Source organism: Globicephala melas, chromosome 12 (genome assembly GCF_963455315.2).
Source record: "Globicephala melas chromosome 12, mGloMel1.2, whole genome shotgun sequence".
Taxonomy (NCBI): domain Eukaryota; kingdom Metazoa; phylum Chordata; class Mammalia; order Artiodactyla; family Delphinidae; genus Globicephala; species Globicephala melas.
Genome location: NC_083325.1, coordinates 6502550 through 6526316, shown reverse-complemented (window position 1 = coordinate 6526316; position 23767 = coordinate 6502550). Strand labels below are relative to the sequence as shown.

General features: G+C 48.7%; 1 protein-coding gene and 1 pseudogene across 5 annotated transcripts in view; both read left to right on the top strand.

Moving 5' to 3' along the window:
* Nucleotides 1–23767, top strand: part of NPAS2 (neuronal PAS domain protein 2) — a 345032-nt gene that overhangs the window by 280582 nt on the left and 40683 nt on the right. For all 5 annotated transcript variants that reach the window (XM_060309185.2, XM_030838789.2, XM_060309187.1 and 2 more), the window contains 3 exons: nt 6842–6931; nt 18082–18202; nt 19195–19308. In XM_060309185.2, coding sequence (XP_060165168.1) covers nt 6842–6931; nt 18082–18202; nt 19195–19308 — 325 coding nt within the window. The remainder of the gene's footprint in view (nt 1–6841; nt 6932–18081; nt 18203–19194; nt 19309–23767) is intronic.
* On the top strand, nt 5198–6449 carry LOC132598281 (protein Njmu-R1 pseudogene; annotated as a pseudogene).

Here is a 23767-nt window from a genome sequence, read left to right as displayed (position 1 = left end):
ACTCTTGAAAAATCTGCCTGCTCTTGCTTATGTTTTGGCTACCGAGTTGGGCAGTAGAAGCGAGAATCCCCAAACTCAATGCAAGTGTGTACCGTTGCCATGGTGACTGCCAGCCCACTCACATCTCCCAACCAGAGGATACCTCGTTGGGGAGCCAGGCAGGAACAGAGTTGGAGGTAGGGAGAGAGAGGGGATTACGTCTCTGCCCTGTATTTATGCAGAATATAATGCAGCAATTATATATTTTTCCCTTAGTAGGACACATTTTGAAAGCCAGAGTCTTCTTTTAAAATAATGCTTTTAACTTGATCTCCGATTCCATCAACATGACGTGTGGATATCAGCCATACGTGACTGTGTCTCCCCACCCAGCACGTGGTCTCTCTGTGCCAAGAAGGATGCTCACATTTCTTCCTCCGGAAAGTTAAGGGCCCACGCCCATCTGCTGGGCTGGATTTGAGGGAATCTGACCGATCTGAGTGCCTGGCCTTCTTCAACATCATGTTTCTCTATGGGTGAAACTTCCCAGTACAGATGAGGATAAGTCACTGCAAAAACATCTAGATGGTGCTGACTTCTGAACTGGGGATAAGACTGGGAGTGTTTGGATACAATGGTGGACAGAGAGAAAGCCCAAGACGTGGCATGTCTGGGCCCTTGAATTAGAAGAAGAAACCTGGGATGGATGGGTTCAGCCAGAGGAAGTTAGACACTGGCTGTGTCTGTGGTTCCTGGCAGGGTTTTAGAGAATGGCTCTTTGGGAATCTGTCTGTCTAGATCTCATCTTATGTGCCTATATAAGACTGATGTAAACGTTAATTTACATAGATTAACTGTGCAGAAAACAGAAAGTTACTGGAGTAAGAAAATGCCAGAATGAAGATGTCCAAATATTATGAAATATAAAAGCATTAATGTACATTTGCATGAAATGAAAGATACTTAAATCTGCATGTGAACTATATTTAAAGAAAATACAGAACTTTCTCCAGAAGCAATGCATTTTAAGTATGTTAAATTTAGAGGAGCTTGTGAAATATCATGTTGAATTAATGCATCATTATGCTACTTCACAGAAATCATTTTATCTTTTAATTCTTGGGGAAAAGTAATTAAAACACATAACCCTCTAGCATATAACCCTCTTAAAACGTCTGTAGCACAACTTTTCCCCCCCGCAAGGAGTTTCAGGGCGTCAGAAGTATTTGAGAGAACAGGACTTTTATAAGGTTAACAATGTATAATAGTTGCTTGTGGTAGTCTTTTATGGTCATTTGTATTTCTGTAGTGTTGGTTGTAACTTCTCCTTTTTCATTTCTAATTTTACTGATTTGGGCCCTCTCCCTTTTTTACTTGCTGAGTCTGGCTAAAGGCTTATCAATTTTGTTTACCTTTTCGAAATACCAGCTTTTAGTTTTCATTTATCTTTTCTATTGTTTTCTTAGTCTCTATTTCATTTATTTCTGCTCTCATCTTTATGATTTCTTTCCTTCTGCTAACTTTGGGTCTTGTTTGTTCTTTCTCTAGTTGCTTTAGGTGTAAGGTTAGGTTGTTTATTTGAGATTTTTCTTGTTTCCTGAGGTAAGCTTGCATCGCTGTAAACTTCCCTCTTAGAACTGCTTTTGCTGCATCCCCTAGGTTTTAGATCATCGTGTTTTCATTTGTCTTTAGGTATTTTTTGATTTCCCCTTTGATTTTTTCAGTGATCCATTGGTTGTTTAGTAGCATATTGTTTAGCCTCCAAAACACGTGTTTGTGTTTTTTGCCGTTTTTTTTTTCCTTGTAGCTGATTTCTAATCTCATAACGTCATGGTCAGAAAAGATGCTTGATAGGATTTCAGTTTCCTTGAATTTACCGAGGCTTGCTTTGTGGCCCAGCATGTGATCTGACCTGGAGAATGTTCCATGTGCACTTGAAAAGAATGTGTATTCCCTGCTTTCAGATGGAATACTCTATAAATATCAATTAGGTCCATCTGGTCTAATATGTCATTTAAGGCCTGTGTTTCCTTATTGATTTTCTGCATGGGTGATCTGTTGATGTAAGTGAGGTGTTAAAGTCCCCCGCTATTACTGTGTTACTGTCAATTTCTCCTTTTCTGTCTGTCAACATTTGCTTTATGTATTGAGGTGCTCCTATGTTGGGTGCATATATGTTTACAATCGTTATATCTTCTTGGATTGATTCCTTGATCATTATGTAGTGTCCTTCTTTGCCTCTCATAACAGTCTTTATTTTAAAGACAAAAATTTGGGCTGAACTGAGACTTAGGAGACTGAAATTTCTAGAAAAAGAAGATTTTAGATTTGTATGGATATGCACTTTCCTCTGCTCCCAGTGTAGACTCCCTAGAGCCAGTCTAAAGGAAATCATGCTAGGTGAGTGAATTGGACCCCAAAATTAAGCCTATACAACAAGTGGACCTTCTGGGTGAATTGCATCTTTGAGGCATATGAGAAACCCACCGACTAGAATTTTTGACTTCTCTCTGACTGTTTTAGGCTCCTCTTCTACCCTCTTGCCCCTCAGTAGACACAGGCCAGGTGATGGGTGACTGGAGCCTCCTGTACCTTCCCCATGATGGTTCCCACGGGACGATGCTCTCGTTTTCCAAGGTGCAACTTCTCCATAGTGTGTGTCCCATTCCAGCTGCATATCCCCCTCCTTTGTTCAGAGCCATTTCAGGGAACATGAGGAATCAGATGCCATGTCTTCATAACCAGGAGGTTCCTTTCTAAATGAAGATGAAACCCAGGACAGAACCCATCAGGCCCCAGGGAACTGCACTGCTGGTGCCGTCTGGATGTGAATCCCTCCTTCTTCCCTCTTCTCCCAGAAGAGCCCCAAACCAGACTCCATGAGAATTCATACAGTTATGGAATTTGAAAGAACAGAATGACTTGGTCGCAGACCAGCCAAGCTGGTTGAGTGTAAACTGGCCAAGATGGTGACTATAAGCATTGGAACAAGTAAACTCAAAAAAGGGAAAGCTCTTACTGACTGGCAACTAGGAAGTGTGTGGTATTTCTGAATTTTGTTCAGAAAAGCTACAGCCATCTTTTTTCTTGCCCAGATGTTGTCCCAGAGAAGACAAAAAACATTCTATCAGAGCCAGGAATTGGCAGAAAGGGGTGGTTTTGTTTCCTTCTGGTGTGCGGCAGGTATGAAACTCGGGCCATCATGGCATCTCTGGCGTCCCTGAAGCTCCTGCCAAAGTCCCCATTGCAATAAGAGGGGCACATCGCTTTTCAGTCACGTTCTATCGAGTCCCTCTCAAATGCTGTGGATGGGACTTCCACAACCATCGCGAGCATTCTTAAAGCAGTGACTCGGTGTAATTCTTGTGCATTTGATGGAAAACGCCAATGGGCGTTATCTTCCATCTATAAATACCTTCAGCTTTTTAACACCCACTTGCTCTACAACTTCAAGAGGGCATGGGCTCCCTGTGCAAGAAGAGAATTTATGTTGTTCCTGCTTTTCCCGATATTCTAATCTACTTTTTCTAAAATGGTCCAGCTGACGTCATCGACAGCGCCTCCACCGGTTCAAAAATATTCACTTCCAGGAGCACTGCTACTATGATTTTTTTTTTTAATTTAGAAAAATACTTAAGGGAAAAAGAAAGAAAGTTCACTAGGATGTACCTCGGTGTTCCCCATGAGCCATAAGTCTGATCCCGGATCTCTCCAGCTCAGCACGCTTGGCATTTCGGACCTGATAATTCTTCGTTGTAGGGACATCCTGTGTGTTGTAGATGGGAGGTTTCAAAGCATCCTTGGCCTCTACCCGCTAGATACCAGGAGCACCCACCCCAGAACTGACAAGCAAAAATGTCTCCAGACATTGCCAGATATCCCCAGGGGGGCAAAGTTGCTCCCAGTTGAAAACCACAGATAAATTCCAAGAGGATGAGGTCCACTTAAGAAATGTGCTTTAAGATATTTTTCAGTCTTAAATCCTGCAGTACGTAAGTGTTCAACAGTAAGTGACCCACATGTTAATTTTCCTGGTGAAGAGAACTCCCACTTTGGTGCGTGGTGATGGTGGGTGCCCTTCTCTGCACACTTACTGGACTATTTCCGCTTACTGCTGCCGTGCACTTGGCCACACCCTCCTACCCTGAAGGAATCCGTGCCCTTTGGCTGTGCAGATGCTCAGGAACACCCTAGGAGGATATAGCTGCGTGCATACAAAATGTTTCCAGAACTTTCTAAGCACATATTTCAGTTTGGGGTTTTTTCCCCCAAAGCGGAAAAATTCCTATATTTGCAGAAGATGCTATTTTAACAATACAGTCAGTGAGGCAACAGTGATAATTTACAGGGATGGTCTGCGTGAGCGTATTACGTCCTCAAAAATTTGTTTTTGGGGAGGTGGACTTTGTTTTTAATCTCCTCCATCTCATCACTGTGCCCATAGAGCCAGTTGCCAGGATGACCCCATCCTCTGCTGAATAGAGTCTGGATTTTAGAAATCACCTTCTCATGTGTCTCATGAGAGCATCGTGAGCCCCTGATAAGGAATCTGAAAACAAAACAGCGAGTCTGTGAGAAAACATGGACGGCCTGTATCTCTTCTCTCGTGAGCACCCAGAGCAGTGCATCTAGCATAGAGCAGGCACTCAGTAAAAACTTCTAAACAAATGAATTTTCCGGTTATTTTGAAATACAGTTGGCCCTCCGTGTCTGTGGGTTCCGCCTCCGAGGTTGGTTGAATCTGAGAATGTAGAGCCCACGGATATGGGGGCAACTCTCAGGGACTTAAGCACTCGTGGATTTTGGTGTCTGCAGGGGTCCTGGGACCAGTCCCCCACGGATACCGAGGGACAGCTGTTCTCATGGGTCTGGTTGAGTTACACAGCACGTCCCCATCGGTCCTTACCTTTCGCTTTGGTGGATTCATGTGAACGTTCTCTACAGACACTTCCTTCAGGAGGTCTTTCTATGGCAATGGATGTAAGCAGAGGTCTACGCCAACCAGCAGGCACAGTTTTTCTTTTTTTTAACACCTCTGTGAGGTCTGCTGTCTTAGTATATGTTTACCAGTGAACGCAGAGTGATATTGGGGGTAGGACAAGGACTGTAAAATATCACTGACAGCTTTTAATGGGTCACCGTGATAGTTCTGATTCGGCCCAAAGGTACGCTTATCATTAAAACTACTTAGGTACAGGGCCGTTCACAGGCCGCCGCCATGCTCCCCTCCTTGCAGGAATCGCTGGATGGAGGTGAGGGGGGAGCGAGAGAGCAGCGAGGAGGGCAGCCCCACCGAGGAGCGGAGACTCAAGCCACTGCCCAGCAGCCGCTACTGTGTCTGCAGCTACCGTGGAAGCAGATTGGCACAGCAGCGAGCGGACAGTGATGGTGGAAGCCCACGTGGCACAGATGCAGAAACTCCCTCCGGTGATGATTTCAGCCTCTCCTTGGCGGATACTAATCTACCCTCTGAAGTGGAGGCAGAGCCGCACAGTTTCATCGCTAAGCATCTTTCTAAGGGAGCAGTCTTTGAAGGGCTGGGTAGTGTTGCATGAGTGGAGCTGAGAACTCCAGGTTACAGCATCAGTTGTTACTACTGCCTTTTCCACAAGAAAAACTGCTTCCCTAAACAGCGACGACGGACTCCGAACATAACTCGAGTATACGGTCTGCTTTTTAGGAGGGTCTGAAAAAGGACTTGAACTTTTCAGGCTTGCATTGGACAAGCATATTCAAGGGCTGAAAAATAACAGGAACTGTGAGGAAAGGGGTGGGGAGAACCGCATACAGTCCTACCCGAGCAGCTGTTTTGAGGATGCTGTATGCCCAATCCAAAGGGTGGCTCATCTCTTTCAGAAGAAACTTACCTTTCTGCTACATGCTGCTCTGAGTTATACTCCTGTTGAGGTTAAAGAATCAGATGAAAAAGCAAAAAGAGACCTTCTCAGGCTTCTGAGTGTGGCCAGTCTCCAAGGCCTTATTCACGAAGGCACCATGACGTCTCTGTGCATGGCCACCACGGAGAAGCAGCGTAAGTCCGTGATCATCGACACTAGTAGCTCCCAGCCTCAGTTCCACGGCGCAGGAAGCAACTGGTCTTGTGAGGATGGAATGCAGGCTTTTTTGAATGGTACTGACAGAGGTAACCCTTTTCATTTTCGGCAAGTCCTGGAGAACTTTAAACTAAAGGCCATACAAGACGCAGATAATTTGAAGAGATTTCTCTGGCGGGCTGAAATGAATCATTATGCTTTGTTTCAATGTTTCATGTTCCTAAAGAACTGTGGTAGTGGAGATATCCTTTTGGAGATCGTTAAAGTGGAACACGAAGAAATGCCCAAAGCCGAAAGTGTGGTAGCTGTCCTCAAAGGATTTATGAAAGAAACTCCTGCCCAAAGTTTTTGATCACATGTTTTGAGATGATTATATTGTGAAGTTATGCAAGCCTTGGTGTTTGAAATTGCAGTTGTTATAACTGTCATAGGATTGCTATTTCAGATTATTTGAAACACATTCTAGATTTTTTTCATTTTGTACTTTTAAGATTAAGCTTAATTAGACATTTTAAAAAAAAAACTAGTTAGGTAGTTTCCATGGCTAAATTCTGTTTCATGAAACCAGTAGGTCCCGTTTTTCACCAAGCCTTTTTGTGCTTTGCAAGCAGTTTGCCTGGGCTAGACAAATTCTGTGTAAGAAACCGCCTTGTGTGCCAGACAGAAAAATGTGCTGTGAGGTTAGTCGTGAAAATATTTGAAGGGTTACGAAATAAAGTTGGCAACCTAACCCGGGGTCCTTGGCTTCGATGACCCTCTCGTTCGTGAAAGCATGACCGAGGAGCCTTCACCTGTTGTGTTTTCCGCAGGCATTAGACGGCTTCATCATCGCTGTGACGACGGACGGCAGCATCCTCTACGTTTCTGACAGCATCACGCCTCTCCTTGGGCATTTACCGGTGAGTTTCTGTTCTGATGGCCTTTGCCAGTACGTGTGATCCTCTTTCCTGGAGGACCATTCAGATCTCAGAGCCGGGGCGCTGCAGGTGTGCGGGAATCTGTGTGTAAGGAGGGTCAAGGAGTGCCCTCCACCGGGCCGAGGCCAAGCTCGGAGGCTTCCTGAGGGAGGCGGGTGCAGGCCTGTGTCATCCTGGAACAAGCAAGACCTGGAACGGGGGCTGTGGTGCAGGTCCTCACTCTCCAGTGCTCCAGAAACCGCCCAGGAGCCATGAGCCTACAGCACAGTTAGCAGAGCTCAGAGCCTTTATGGAGGCTGACAGACACCTGCAAAGAAAGACAAGGTCCCCTGAGAGCTGGTGGAGGGATGTGCACCAGACGGCTGGGGACAGAAGGGGGTTTGGGGGTCGCTGGAGATGTAACTGAGATGCAGTAGGTTGTAACGCTTGCTGGTGGTAAGGGTTCAGTGCCAGGGATGATGGTGGGAGGGGGGAGTGAAATACTCTGGGAAGATGTTGTTGGACCAGGAAGGACTTGAGAAGCAAGGAGGGTCTGGGCAGGAGGGCAGGCTCTGCCGTCCTGTCCCGGGAAGCCAGGTGGGGTGCGGAGAAGGGCGAGTGCCGTGTGGTCCCGAGCCCTTGCCCCCATCTCCCTCCCTCCCTCCCCCTCCCTCCCTCCCCCTCCCTCCCCCTCCCTCCCTCCCCCTCCCTCCCCCTCCCTCCCCCTCCCTCCCTCCCCTCCCTCCCCCTCCCTCCCCTCCCTCCCCTCCCTCCCTCCCCCTCCCTCCCCCTCCCTCCCTCCCTCCCCTCCCTCCCCCTCCCTCCCCTCCCTCCCCCTCCCTCCCTCCCTCCCTCCCCCTCCCTCCCTCCCTCCCTCTCCCTCCCTCCCTCCCCTCCCTCCCCTCCCTCCCCCTCCCTCCCCCTCCCTCCCCCTCCCCCCTCTCCCTCCCCCCTCCCATCTTCCATCACACTCCCTCCTCTCAGCCTGAGCCTCACGGGCTCCCTGGTCCCCCCGTCAGGATGCTCTGACTCAGAACAGCACCCGGCTGGTGGAGGGTCCACCTTGGAGGGCCCCTCGGAGGCATCTGGTCAGCCTTCCATTTCCCACCACACCATCGTTTATTCCCACAGAGACCGGTCTGGAAGGAAGCTTGTACCCACCTGTGGGACTGATTGGGCTAAAACGTCCTCTCTTCTCTCTCCTCCCAAAAAGCCCCGCCAAACTGCTGAGCCCCCACCCCCGACTCCCACACGTGGGTGGATGCGCGGCCAGGACACATGAGGAGGGTGGTAGCTGCCCTGGGGGCCTGCTCGTAGGGAATCGCTGGCCGGGTGGTGCTGGAGGACCGTGGTGGCCTCTCCCAAGCCGCACCTGCCCGGGAGCGCTGTGGCCTTGCTGTGTGGGCAGCTCACCCCCCGCTCCACCGGTGGTGACGACCCCAGCTTCCCTGATGGCCCAGGATTCCACATCGTCCTGGATCATTGTTTTCCTCAGAAGCCACTCCCCACTCCCGTTGCTGCTGCAGACGATGCTGTGTGTAGATCAGAACCACCGTCCGTGTTTTTCCTTTGTGGGTCACTGTGTGTTGTAGCCCAGAAAAGCATTTTTTATGTTGCAAGGCAGATACCTTTGCATTACTCTGAATCCGTCTGCCCTTTGTGGTTCAGCCCATTTCCAGGGTGCATGAGGCTGGGGGTTCTCTCCTCTGAGAGCCGTCAGAAGAGGCTGGTTCTCACTCAGCCCTAAGGAGTCGGGAAAGCAGTTTCATCTTGATTTTCGTCTCATGCTGGAGTAGTGATGAGACCCCATCAGATCACAGCTTCTCTGGGCTGATCTGAGGAGGTGGGGTGCTCCTTTGGAGGGGGTTGGGTTTTGTACTGAGTGGACGGGATCGGGCAGTGCGAGGCGCTGATGAAAAGCAAACAGGCGTCAACCCCGGAATGGCCTGGGAGTGTGGCCAGAGCAGTTTGGGGAAACAGGATTTGCAGTGTTCTGATTTCTCCTCTTGGAGTTACCTGATGACCCAGTTGCCATACGTGGCAGAGCGAAATTAGTAAGTTGGGGACTCCGATTCGAAATTCTGGAGCAACTTAGAATCACCTTTATGAATTGTTTTCTTACTCTGGAAGGGCCAGAGAAATGGCCCTTCCAGAGTAAGAAAATGGCCCCAACTCTCATTTGTCAATGCCCGACCCATCTGAATGCTTATTAAGTGCCTGTCTGTGGACCCAGACACACACTGAGTCAGCCCTCACGCTCCCCAGCGGAGGTGAGGCCAGGACGGACGATCTCCACATTAACTCCTGCTTACTTGTAGCTTTTACCCAAACCGTCATCTTCTTCTTTTTACTTAGGATTCGCTGTATCCCTGCTAGTGGGTGGACAAGAAACTTCCCTGGTGCCCATCACACAGCTGCCCTGTCACCTCCACTTGACAGAGGATGAGACCAAGGTAGTCCAGCCAGCAAGGAGCAGAGCAGGGCTGAGGCCAGGCCCACTGAGCGCAGAGCCCAAACTCGCCACCCCTCTACCTAGTGCTTTTCTGATGCTGAAGACTTGGGTTGCCATTTAGGAATTCTGCTTTCAGTTTAGTTCACTTCAATTCAAACTTGCTTATTTCTCAGTACAAGCCCAGGACGTGTCCACAGACAATGCAGTGATTCAAATGGCCCATATGAGGTTCTTTTTTTTTTTTTTAATTTCTATTGGAGTATAGTTATTTACAATGTTGTGTTAGTTGCAGGTGTACAGCAAAGTGAATCAGTTATACGTATACATATATCCACTCTTTTAGATTCTATCCCCATGCAGATCATCGGGGAGCATTGAGTAGAGTTCCCTGTGCTATACAGCAGGTTCTTATTAGTTATCTATTTTATATATAGTAGTGTGTATATGTCAATCCCAGTCTCCCAATTTATCCCTCTCCCACCCTTTCCCCCTTGGTAACCATAAGTTTGTCTTCTACATCAGTGACTCTATTTCTGGTTTGTAGATAAGTTCATTTGCACCATTTTTTTAGACTCCACACGTAAGTGGTATCATATGATATTTGTCTTTCTCTGTCAGACTTCAGTCAGTATAACAGTCTCTGGGTCCATCCATGTCACTGCAAATGGCATTATTTCATTCTTTTTTATGACTGAGTAGTGTTGCATTGTATATATACCACATCTTCTTTAACCATTCCTCTGTTGATGGACATTTAAATTGTTTCCAGGTGTTGGCTATTGTAGATAGTGGGGCAATGAACATAGGGATGCATGTATCTTTTCAAATTATAGATTTTTCCGGATGTATACCCAAGAGTGGGATTGCTGGGTCATGTGGTAGCTCTATTTTTAGATTTTTAAAGGTGCCTCCATACCCTTTTCCATAGTGGCTGTACCAATTTACATTCCCACCAACAACGTAGGAGGGTTCCCTTTTCTCCACACCCTCTCCAGCATTTATTGTTTGTAGATTTTTTTGATGATGGCCATTCTGACTGGTGTGAGGTGATACCTCATTGTAGTTTTGATTTGCATTTCTCTAATAATTAGTGATGTTAAGTATCTTTTCATGTGTCTCTTGGCCATCTCTATGTCTTCTTTGGAGAAATGTCTGTTTAGATCTTCCGCTCATTTTTTTGATTGGGTTGTTTGTTGTTTTGATATTGAGTTGCATGAGCTGTTTGTATATTTTGGAGATTAATCCCTTGTCAGTCGCTTCAATTGCAAATCCATATGAGATTCTTTAAACCTTAAGGGTTTGCAATTTTGTTGAGAGATTTCATCTGTTAAGCCATTAAGGACTAATAAAAAGGTAGCCAATATTTACTGAGCATTTACTATGTACCAGGCACTATTAAGAGTCCCTTCTATGCATTAATATGGTGAAAGCACTTAGAAGGTCCATTCTCCTTATACTTATTGGTCCTTATGATGACTCTATGAAATAGGTACTTACTCCTGTTCACAGATGAGCAGACGGCCCCACAGTCAGCACATGGTGCGGCTGGGATCTGAACTCGGACACTTTGACCCCAGAACTTGGTGCTCACCCACCACTCAGGCATCTGCATGTGACAGTGAAGCTGAGTGCTCTCTGGTGGGGTGGGTGTTGAGCAGAGGTGGGGTGAGGACCTGGAAGGCAATGTCCTGTCTCGTGGAAGAGGCAACCGTCAGTCGAGGCATGGCCGGCAGAGACAGCCCGCTGGAGGCCAAGGGCCTCACAGTAGCAGGGACGGCCCCTGTTGGCATCACAGGCTGGCATGCCAGGTGTTGGGTCCCACCGCGCCCTGTGTGGCCAGGGTTTGGGGGACCATTGGCGATTGGGGGGGCGGGGGGAAGAGCAGCAAGAATTCCTTTCTTCTTCTAAGTCTGTCAAAAGTCTCAGTATCTCTCTCTGTGTGTCCTTCCTGCCACTAGAAACTCAGACACTCCAAAATTCACACGGTAGATTTTTGTACAGCAGTGTCCTGATGAAAGATCCTAGAGCTTGCTTTTCCAGTTTGACAGAGAAAAGCTAGAAGAAAATAGCTCAAAGCAGAAAATGATGTTAAGGGAAAGTCACAACTTACCCGTGGTGGTGACGCCAGTACATTTTGGCATCCAGAATTAACATAGGCGGTCAAGGCAGAGACCTGCCCGGCAGATGAGCTGATGGAAGAGATCCAAGGGGCGGGCGTCACACGCCTTGGACGTAATTGCGAAAGAGTACGGCCGAGGCAGAGCCAGGTGACACCCACAGCGGGCACGGTCTGTGTTTCCTCTTTGGACGTTGATATTTTAGAACATTTAACTTCTCGGATTGTTTTTCCGATCTGTTAATGAACGCCACGTTGGCCTAAGGAGCTGGATCACACTTCGCTCGTCAGGCACAAGCCCTGTCCCCAGCCCCGAGCCGATACCCACGTGCCCGAATGCTCACTGAATGAGGGACTGGGTTTGCAAGTGGAGCTCCTGCATGGAGAGCAGTTGCAAACAGCTTGGCACAAGTGGGCAGGGCCTCAGAGTGAGAAATACAGGCGTGGATAGCACAACTTCCCCCACCCCCCCCAAAAAAATCTAAGGCACAGAGTGACTATAAAGTTGGAGAAATCTACTCACCAAAAAAATACCTCTGTGTAATGCTGTTTCTCCAAGTAGAAGCTCTGGCTGGAAGTACAAGGTCAAAGGGGACAGTGGGCCAGGTTCCTGGGGCAGGGGTCACAGCAGGGAGAAGAGGTCACAGAGGAGGAAGACAGAGCGCCTGGCTTATGACACGGTGAAATGCAGCAGCAAGTCCCTGGCCGCGCAGGGCTTTCCGGGAAGCATCCCTCTGCCCTCCGTCACCCACCTGTCCTCACCTGCTGGGAGAACACACCTGGTCCAGGTCAGCTTGTCGGAGGCTTCATGTCAGGGCGGACCTGGGTGGATGCTCTGTGTAGGAGGGGCCCCAGTAGGGAGGGGTGGCTGCAGCTCAGGGTTGATCACAGGTTCAAAGGGTCCAGGTTGCCAGTTAGATTGGTTGATTTTTATGTGCCTTTTGATCTTTCTGTATCATACCTGCAGAGCCGTGTATAAAACGTAGGTTCCATTTTAAAACTAACGATAAGGTGAGCGCAAGCATACATGTAGCTGTCACCGAGGGTATGAAACAGAGCATGACCAGGCCCGCAGAAGCTCCCGTCTGCTCCTTTCCCATCACACTGCCCCCTTCCGCATAGAGATGGCCATTTCCACATCGTCGTGTCCTTGCTTCTCTCTGCAGTTCTGCCAACTTTTAGTTCATCATTAATCCCTGTAATTTAGTACGACCTTTGGCTTAGCTTTATGTAAACAGAGTCGTAGGAAGTGTACTCTGGTACCCTCTCCTTCCGCTCAGCTTTGCTAAGGGATTCGTCGTCTCACACCGTCCAGAGTCGCTGTTGTGGGTTTGTCCTCATTGCTGTAGACACATGCTACGATCCCTGCCCCCAGGCCAGTGTGGAGCTCTGAGAGGGTGTGTCTGTGGATGTCTGTACGTATTTCCTGATGCACATCTGCAAGCATCCTCCAGAGAGCTGACTGTGTGTAAGATCGCTGGGTTGTGGGGTAGGAACCCGTCACGCTTACTAGGTGATACCGAGTTGTTTCCATGGTGATGGTACCACTCCACCATCCAGCAGCGGGGTGGGGAGTTCCAGCTCCTCCATTTCACCAGAACTTGGTGTTGTCAGAACTGTCAGTTTTTGTGCGAAGGCATCTCACGGAGTCTCGATTTGCTTTTCTCCCAGTTGATGGTGTGGCTGAGTGTCTTTGCATAGTTTGTCGGCCGTTTGGATTTCCTTTTTCTGTGAAATGCTCTTTCAGGTATTTTGCCGTTTTCCTACTGGATTGTCTGGGTCTTTTGTGTAATGATCTGTAAGCGTTCTTTCCACGCTAGTCCTCTGTTGGGCATGGTTTTAATCGTGTCCTCGTCACTCTGCCCTAGGGTGACAGGGATGGCCAAACACACAACAGCCGATACCGGACAGGTGAGACGGTGTATTAACTGACGGTGTGTTAATCACGTGTACTTACGGCCCCAGGGAGGAGCGTACCGCGTGCCATGCAGGGACGCACGGGAGCTACACTTGGGAACAGGGTGAACAAGCAGGGGTGGTGTGGTAGTAGCAAGAGGGTGGGGTGCCCCCTGGTTCCCACAGAGGATGTGATTGGCTGGCAGGGCACTGAAACCCACTTGCAGGATGAACAGTAACTGCGCCTGGTCCTCTCCACCCCCAGCAGTAAGGAGGCTTGCTTAGCCAGGTCCACCCCCAGCAGTAAGGAGGCTTGTTAGCCAGGGGACCTTGTCAGTGGCAAGAAGGAGCTTGCCGTTACAGTGGGGAGGAGAACTCTGGTTGGTCCAGTCAAGGCCCTCTCGATTTTGCCAAATGACGAGGCAGCATGTCACACTGACCCTTCCTTCCGGGCTTATACCACAGGTCTGTGTGCCGCAGATATCTGGTCTCGCTCTGTGGTTTGCCTTTCCCTGTCTTCAGGGTCTTTTGATGAACAGAGAGAGTCTTTAGAGTTGGTCCTTCTTCTACCTGAATTCATTCCTCACTCCTCCCGGGTCGAAGCTATTCTCTATACTGTCTTCGGAAAGCATCCCTCTTCGGCCGTCAGTTTGATTCTGAATCTAAACTGAATCAAAGCAGATGACGTATGCCTCCCATGCCCCGGTCGTTCGGGAGCCCAGGGCCCTCTCTGCTTGCCGAGCCCAGTCCTGCCTCTTCTCAACATGAGGCTTCTCACCGATCCCCCTTCTAATCGTGGCCGACACAGATCTCCAGTCAGAATTGCCGGGGCCCCTCGGGGACGTCCTGAACTGGATGTCCACACGGCCCGCTTCCAGCTCAGCCGGCCGGTCTGCGGACTCCTGTGCAGGCTCATTTAACTTTGCTGACGCGACTGCACCGGTGCTGTGGGTTCAAAAGACAGAGAGAGGAATAGGCTTCCTGTCTGTTCACATCCTCCCCAGGCTGTCCCAGGGCCTCCGGAGAAAAGGCAGGAGAAGTGGTGTTGGGGGTTTAGAGCAGGCGTCTAGTGCAAAACTCAGAAAAGGACCAGGTTCTTGACAAAGTAGCCAAGGGCATAGCAACAAGTTTGGATGGAGAACATCCCGCCTCCAGCAGGTCAGTGATGTTCCTGATAAGGTGATTCAGCTGTGAGGATGGTGCCTTCCCTCCCTTGTCTCTGTAATTGCCATGATTTTAATAAACAGAGCTCAGCGCATTCCAGGGACAGTTCAGTTGCAGATACAATTTACTCTCCTGTAAGCGCTAGGCTTTAAATTCTCAAAATATCATTGTTCGTGTTGGTTTCCAGCACATGGAAATGGCCTAATGGGAGTATAATAGCAAAGGCATAGCAAGAGCTTGTTCTTTGCCAAGTGTGTTCTCAGCCCTCCTCGTGTGTCAATTCATAATCCTCATGACCCCCGCCTCCCTCCAGTGTTCGTCTTTATTCTGTGCAGAACTTGTCACCTGAGATGCCCTGTGACCTGCCAACCGTGTTCCACAGGAGCAGCGAGGCCAGGCGGCCCCCCACCCTGCGCTCTGCCACCCCCTCCATCAGGGAAGTGGGCTTCTGACTGGCCCTCCGAGAAAAGACCATGTGGTGACGGAGTTAGCATTTTCAAGTATCTGAAATGTCTTTAAGAAGAGAGAGTACTGTCATGTGTGAGCATTAGTCATGTTCTAAAAAACTAAAGGGATTGGGCTTAAAATAAAGTCAAGAACATCAGAAGGAACTTGGAGAAAAAGCCAGAATGAGAAAATGGTAGCACAGCTAGTGGGGGGGGGGATTGCGGAGTATTTGTCCACAGAGATCCAAACAGGGGCCTCCAAGCAGGGAGCCTGGGGACCCCCAGAGCCCCTCCTTCCGCTCCTGCCTGCCCTTCCCCAGCCACCGAGCACATGCTTACAGTCCTGGAACGGTGGCTGCAGGAGGGGAGGCACCTGCCCCCTTTGCCGTGCTTCCCTCCGGTGCCGGGAGCCGCGGCTGGCACACGGCACCCTGAGTCGGTGTCAGTCGGATGGTGGTGTTGGCTGAGTCGTCTGGACGCGGCCCCTTCCTCTGTGTCTCCCCTTCCCCGGACCCGTTCAGACTTCGACCACCTCTAGCCTGGCTCCTGTGCCCCCTTCCTCCCCAGGCCACTGGAGGGTCCGAAATACAAGCACAGTCCTGCCCACCTTCCTCCACGTGCCCCAGCGGGTCCCCTGGCGCACAAGCTCAGCCTTGACTCCTCTGTGGGCTGCTAGCCCCGAGCCCTACTGCCCTTGCCCACTCGTCCCCCACCCACCGTGCTGTCAGGGCTCCCACCCTCACCCCCATCCCCACTTCTGTGTGGGCTGTGCCCCTGCCTGGAGCACCCAGGCTGCCTGGTGGACACCGCCTTGTCCCCAGACACACACACCCCCGCCGCAAGGATCCCTCCCCATGGGAACCGTCCCTGGGAGGCTCCCCTACCCCGTCATTTTGGGTTCTGCACCCCATGCTCAGAGTTCTCCAGGTGCCTGGTTTTTGCTTCCATCACAGCACTTGCCATGTTGTTCTTTCAGTTCATCAACATGTTTTTCTTGAAGGCCAAGCACCATCTGATGTCAGGGGTACAGGGGAGAGGCGGGCAGGGGACACACGTTATCATGGGAAAGAACAAGAAAGCCTGGAGTTGTTTCCTGCATGGTTAATGAACCCCTATCACGCCTGGCATCTGCCGTGTGCCCTTGTGTCGGCCGCTGACTCAAAGCAGCTCGTGTCACCCTCACAGCCTCGTCATCTTCCCGTCAAGCAGAGTGCAGCTTGGAGGGCAGAGCTGGCTCTCACACTCCACCTCCAGGGCTCTGACCTGCCTCGCCGGCCCTCCCAGGGCTTACTACGTGGTCACAGATGTGCCCTTCCCCAGTGGGTACAGATGACACGGGCGCAGCGGCCAGAGGAGCAGGGGCAGTGGTCCTGTTCTGGGTGAGGGGCTGTCAGGGCTGCTTTCTCAGAGGAAGGGACTTCAAGGCCAGGACTTGAAGGCAGCACGGGAGTTCCTGAGCACAAGCAGAGGGTGCAGGATGCTCCAGCCTGAGGGTGCAGCCTGAGGGGCGGCCCAGAGGAAGAGGAAAGCCGGCAGCCCGGAGGAAAGGCAGTTTGGAGGGCTGGAGACGGGCTGGGAGCGGAGGCTGTGCTCTGCTGAGCCCGACTAGTGAACTGGGGAGCTAAGGCTTCATCCCAGGAGCAGCTGGAAGCCCACGAAAGTTTGTTTTTTTAAAATATTTATTTTATATTGGAGTAGAGTTCATTTACAATGTTGTGTTCGTTGGCAAGGTGGTGACTTGGTCTGATACGAGGCTGCTGGCAGAGAGCAAATTGGACAGAGACGAAAGGTGATGTGGGAAGGCCAGTTTGGCCAGTTCACTGCCCAGAGGACATGATGGCCTGGACTAGGGTAGAGGCCAGAGGAAAAGGAGTGAATGGATCTGAGGGAGTTCGAGGGAGGAGAATCTCACAGCACTGAGACCCTGTTTGGATGTGAAGACGACAGGGAGAGGTCAAGGATGCCAGCTGGGTGTCGGGTATGGGCAGGTGACCGCTTGACAACAGCACACGTGGGGACAGAGAACACAGCGGGGGGAGGAGATAATGAGGACATTGGGGGTGTATGTGGATCTGGGGTCCCCAAGTACATCTGGGAGGCAGATGAGATGTGAAGCCAGGACATCCAAGAGCGAGTTGCCTTGGCGTGCAGATGAAAGGGTGTGCACAGACGGTGTTTGAAGCTGTCGGAGGGGGTGAGTTTACTGAGGGATAGAGAAGCGGCTGTCTCCTCTCTCCCCACCGTGATCTCCAGCCTGCACTGTCCAGTATGGGAGCCACCGGCCACATGTGGTGACTTAAATTTCAATTAAAATAATTAAAGTTAAATACAATTAAAAATTCTGTCTTCAGGGACTTCCCTGGCAGTCCAGTGGTTAGGACTCGGTGCTTCCACTGTCGGGGCCCAGGTTCAATCCCTGATGGGGGAACTAAGAATCCTACAAGCTGTGCGGTGCGGCAAAAAAAAAACAAAAACAAAATCCAGTCACACAAGCCCTGCTTCGGGTGCTCGGAAGCCACGTGGCTGGTGGCTTCCCTGACGGCCCGTGCGGGTTACAGACCGTTTCCATCATCACAGACCGCTCTGTTGGATAACACTGAGTCTAGACTCCATTGCATTTATTTTGTGTCCACGGGTGCCCAGGTCCTCAGAAAAAAAGTACAATTCCTTTGATTACAGACCTTTAGAAGTAAACAGCCGTTTGCTGGCCTAGAGGTCGGAAAAGGAACCCGTGGGCTCTTCAGGGGCCTCCATGTGCGTGGTTGGCCTCGAGCTGGGGCTCCCCGCCAGCCACGCCGCCCCAGCCGGAACACGGGGGTGTTAGCACACGGGGCTCCGATGCGTGTTTGTCTGGCTTGAGTCTTAGTTCCTTCTCAGGCCCACGGGCAAGAGCACGTTTGCATTTGAACAGGTGAACCCTTTTAGATTACAATTCAAAATTCCAGAGTCTTCACGGAAAGTCAGGTCTGGAACTTCTCATTTCAGAAACCAGTTCTGAATTGTCACGAAGTTGCAGGCTTTGCTTTTTATTTTTCGTCTTTGTGGAATGTGTGCCTTGGTTCTTTCTTTTCTTTTCCAGTCGGATGTCACGGATCAGAATTTGTTACGTTTCCTTCCAGAACAAGAACACTCAGAAGTCTACAAAATGCTTTCTTCCCATATGCTTGTGACGGACTCCCCCTCCCCAGAACACTTAAAATGTAAGTTGAACTTCACTGGTTTTACGAGATAGAAAGATGAGGATGTCACTTCTGAAAGGAGGTTAGAATGAATTAAGAAGGGAGGACTAATTTTAAAAATAATTTTCCTTGTGACTCAGAACATTTCCAAGATCCGTAGAGGTATATTTTAAGTTCAAAGCTAAAACCGGAGTTTGGAATATGGAAGACGTTGAACTTTTATGCGGAGAATTTTAAAGCACAGAGCTTAAGAATAATAGCTTGTTTTGCATGTAATACAAGAGATCCCTTTTTTCCCCCCCACATGAGAACCTTTTAGTAATAAAGGGTACAAAAACAAGTGAATAATCTTCTTATTTTGGAGGACACTGTGAGGCTAGATTTGTATTTATGATACTAAGTAACCAACTAAAAACTGAATAATTAGGTCAAAACTCCAAATTCTCTTCTGAGGCTGTCATCTGGTTATTTATATACATTTGCAGGTTTTATGGAATTTTAAAGTTTTTGTCAAAATTGGCGACCTGGATAGAAAGCTGGTCTGGTCACCTAATGAAACGTGTATTTTGACGGCAGTAGCAAAGGTGCCTTGTACTTATTCAAGCCTTACTCCGTTTTCAGTGAATAATGTGTCCCATTGTACATCTGATTTTCCTTCAGAGCAAAGTGGAAAGATTAAATTAAGGAGAGCAGCTCTGAGCAGCTTTATTTTAATATACAGTATGAAAACAACCAGAACTAATTAAGGCCGACAGAACCAACCACAGACATCTGGGAGCAAATTAAGACTAATCGGGTCCGAGTATGGAATGCAAAACATCTATAAACTACAGAGGGGAAAAATCTGTGTTGCAAAGGTTATTAAAACCATGTCTGAAAGTCAGTCATAACGAGAGAAATAGCCCGGCCATGTGTTGCCCAAACCCTGTGAGTTTCACAAGATGCGGCTTGTTTAGTCTCGAATCACTGTAGAGCTCTCATTCCGTTTCTCCTTTTTTCCTTTAATGGCCCAGCTGACAACGACTTAGAATTTTATTGCCATCTTCTCAGAGGCAGCTTGAACCCAAAGGAATTTCCAACTTATGAATACATAAAATTTGTAGGAAATTTTCGCTCTTACAACAACGGTAAGCGTTCATTGTCGTTTGATTGGGGCAGTGGCTTTTCTCATGCAAACGTGCACGTAGGGGCGGGAGGGAGGGGCGCATATGTGCTTTCCATATTTGCATTTGGATTTCTGTGTTCCCAAGATGTGTTTTCTGTGCTCCTAAATGGTACCTCCCATTCGAGAAGAACACGCATCCCCACCTGTTTATGCCAGCACATGAAGTCCCAGTGAGAGGCACCTTATTCATTTATTTATTTTCAGGCTAATGGAATAGTTCTATGCTGTGAGAAACAACTTACGGTTAATAAAGAACGGGCTCAGCCTACACACAGCCAAACAGGGCTTCATTGTGACATGAAGATCCCTAACCTTGGCTTCTGCATTTTTTTTTTTTTTTTGCGGTACGCGGGCCTCTCACTGTTGTGGCTTCTCCCGTTGCGGAGCACAGGCTCCGGACGCGCAGGCTCAGCGGCCATGGCTCACGGGCGCAGCCGCTCCGCGGCATGTGGGATCTTCCCGGACCGGGGCACGAACCCATGTCCCCTGCATTGGCCTGCGGACTCTCAACCACTGAGCCACCAGGGAAGCCCATCCGTTTTACTTTTGACCCAGGCAAAATGGGGATGCAGGCCTGATGCCAGAGATTCAGAAACACAAGTCCCAACACGCAGCCCCACTGGGGAGCCCGGCACAGAGTGGCCAGTCCTCAAAACCCAACACAAAACACCTAACTTTGAAAGCTCTAACATTTCATAAAATAGCAAAGATGGGGCAGGGGGAATAGAAGGAAGTGTTGACAGGGAATGGTAGAAAGACAGAAGAGGGAAGGAGAAAAAATGGCAAAGGGAAACAAATACAGAAAGGTGAGCCACGGGAAGGAGGGGGTGCGCCGGTGGGTGACACGAGGGCGTGGCTGCTGGCCGCTGACTTGCGGCGCTTCGCTTGCTGTTGTTTAACTCTGGACCCACGGTCCAGTCTATTACCCCCGTCGGATGAGTCCCAGAGTTTCCATTAGAAGCAGCCGAAGTAACGGCACTGAGTCCTAATGACGGTCCCTGTTGTATGTTATTTGCATGCATGTACATGCTTTGCTTAAGGGGCTCCAACTATTTGCTGAACAGCTCGATCCTCCAGGCCCCGTGTTCAGGGCTGATGCCTGGATGATGGGCTCCCTGGCCAACTCGGGGCCCTTTGAGGAAGCTCCGCACCTAGGGCTCGGGGTGCCCGAGTGGTTGGGAGTGGTGGCAGGTCAGCCTTCCCAAGGGGGCCCCTAAATCTGGGCAAAGCGGGATGAAGCCGAGACCTGCCCGTGTCTAATCCGACTCACCTGAGAGGCTTTCCTGAACCTCATGAGACACGTGTGTGATGAATCACACGACTCAGTAAAGAAACTGACCTAAGGGGTACCTCGTGGAAAACTCCACGTGGTTCCAGTCTGGTGCTGTGGTTCCCTGGGTGAGGCAGCCTGTTACCGTGCAGATTCTCAGATGTCCCTGGAAGATTCTAGTTCAGCACACCTGAGGGCGCGGCTGGGACTGAGCAGTTGGAAAACAACCTAGGGGTTCTGATGCAAAGGGTCGTGGACTTTGAGAAACACTGCCCCACTGTAACACTACATGGCATTCCGTAGGAATTTTAATGACACTCCTCTTGCTCATGGTGCCAGGCACCTCTATCCTTGAATTAATATAAGCAGTGGTTTGGAATTTGCTTAAAATGTGTACCGTGGCCATAATGCCAGCTGCTGGGGTAGCAGCCTATCGCAGTTGGTCGCATGCAAGGAAGGGTCCCCAGAGTGCCGAGACTGGGGGAATTATGGGATGCTGCTCCCACTGTCTCCGTGATAACAGCACACGCACTTAATGAAGGGTACCGTGTTGTGATTGGCTGGTGACCAGCGTTATCCTGGGAATGTACATTTCCACGACTCTCATTAAGATGCTACTGGACGTCACTTTGAAGCTTCCTGTCTTTTATCACGTTTTAGAGGATTTCAAGGAAATAGGCAGGCTCCATTGTGAATACCTGAGACTTTTTTTTTTTAAAACCAGCAAGGCTTTATTTTCTCTTCAAGTTGAGACAGTGTTTGTTTGCCTGAAAGAATGTGTGGAAGTTATGTGTGATTTTTTTTTTTTTTTTTGGTGGGGGGAACTGTTACTGCTATAAATACACGGCATTGAAAGTGGAAGTTTTAAAACCAAGAGTTTAAAACCAGAGTGTCTTTGCAGAGCCTGCTAAACAAACCAAAGTTAGGGGAGCTTTCTTGAGACAAGAGTCTCCAAATGTAATTGTGGACAAACTGAACTATAATTCTCACTTGGATTAAAACAGCCAAAAGTGTCAGTCAGATGAGTTTCTAAGATGGAACCCTATGAAGTCACCAACATGCAACCATTTTTGGCCGCTAAAGTAAGGTTTAACGTAAGAAATCATTCAGATTTGATTCTGTAAGTTTATTTCTCAATAAACGTGGAACGATGGGATCATAAAAATAGCTCCCCTTTTAGGAGTGTTTCCTCAGTGCCAGGCCCTGGGCTCAGTCCTGACACTGGTTGTCTCGTTGAATCCTGGCAGCAATCTCATGAGATGGTCCTAATGGCGTCATCCCATCTTTTTTTCTTTTTCTTTAATTGAAGTATAGTTGATTTACAATGTTGTGTTAGTTTCAGGTGTACAGCATAGTGATTCAGTTTTATGTATATATGTGTATATATATGAATATATATATTTTTCAGATTCTTTTCTTATAGGTTATTACAAAATATTGAGTATAGTTCTCTGTGCTGTACAGTAGGTCCTGGTTGGTTATCTATTTTAGATACAGTAGTGTATATCTGTTAATCCTGATCTCCTAATTTATCCCTCCCCCAACCCCCTTTCTCCTTTGGTAACCATAAGTTTGTTTGCTATGTCTGTGAGTCTGTTTCTCTTTTGTAAATAAGTTCATTTGTATCTTTTTTTTTTTAGATTCCACATATAAGTGATATCATATGATATTTGTCTTTCTCTGTTTGACTTACTTCACTCAGTATGAGATCTCTAGGTCCATCCATGTTGCTGCAAATGGCATTATTTCATTCTTTTTTATGGCTGAGTAATATTCCATTGTGTAAATATACCGCATCTTTGTTACCTAGTCATCTGTCAGTGGACATTGACGTCGCTTCCATGTCCTGGCTATTGTAAATAGTGCTGCTATGAACATTGGGGTGCATGTATCTTTTCAAATTATAGTTTTCTCCAGATATATGGCATCATTCCATTTTTTTGAATTTTTGAATTTTATTTATTTTTTTATACAGCAGGTTCTTACTAGTTATCCATTTTATACATATTAGTGTATACATCTCAATCCCAATCTCCCAGTTCATCCCACGCCCCCCAGCCCCTCCACTTTCCCGACCTTGGTGTCCATACATTTGTTCTCTACATCTGTATCTCCATTTCTGCCCTGCAAACCGGTTCATCTGTACCATTTTTCTAGGTTCCACATATAAGGCCTCATTCCATCTTAACAGAGGAGGAAATTGATTCATAAAAGAGTTAAGTCTCAAGTGCACAGGTGGGATGTGAGAGACCCAGATTCAGAACCGTTCTAACCCTGAACTCATACTCTTAACCTCAGGCTTTGCTGCTTCCCACAGATCGAGGTGGCTATTACACATTTAGATGCAGACACAGGCCTCTCCCCGGCGCCTGGCATTCCGTTGGTCCATGATGTCTGTACCTGTGCACATCACGTGTCCTGCGCCCATGTACCAGGCTGTTTTAAGAGTACCCTAGATTTGTTTTAAATCAAATATGGTAAAACACACAGACATGGAAAGGACTGTGATGAAGGAAGAGGTTTATGCTTACAGATCCCTAGAAGCGGTCACAGCACGCCATGCAGGGCCACACACGGGGGCACCAGGATAGGCCAAAAGCAGAGGGAGCTCAGGAAACATGGGCAGAGGCCTCTATTATGGTTTCTGCAGAAAAGAGCAGGCGAGGCAGAGTAAGCAGGCTTGGGTTTGGCTGGTTTGAATAATTACAGCAGGCTGTCGGGTGTAAGGGCTGCCGCTGGTTGTCTGGCCCTGGGTGGGGAGCGGGGGCGGGGATTAGGGCAGGTGGATAGTGGCTCAGAGTATGAGAGCCTGATAGAGGAGAGGGTGCGGGGTGTGAGCTCTGGATGGGTTGGTTTTGCCTCCGAAACGTACACTGGAAGTGAGTTGTTTGCTATCTCTAGGAGTTGTCTGACCCTGAGAGGAGCAGCCCCTCTAGGGTCAGCACGGCCCCAGATGTCAAAGCATCAGATCCAGAAACATGATTATTACATGAGCCACCGCCTGCAGCTTCCCCAAGGTCCCAGGCAGGCACAGGGTAAGGAGCAGTACGTAAAGGATAGAAAGTATGACCGTGAACATCAGTTTTATTTTCTTTTTTTTAAGACTATTTTTTATACAGCAGGTTCTTATTAGTTATCTGTTTTATACATA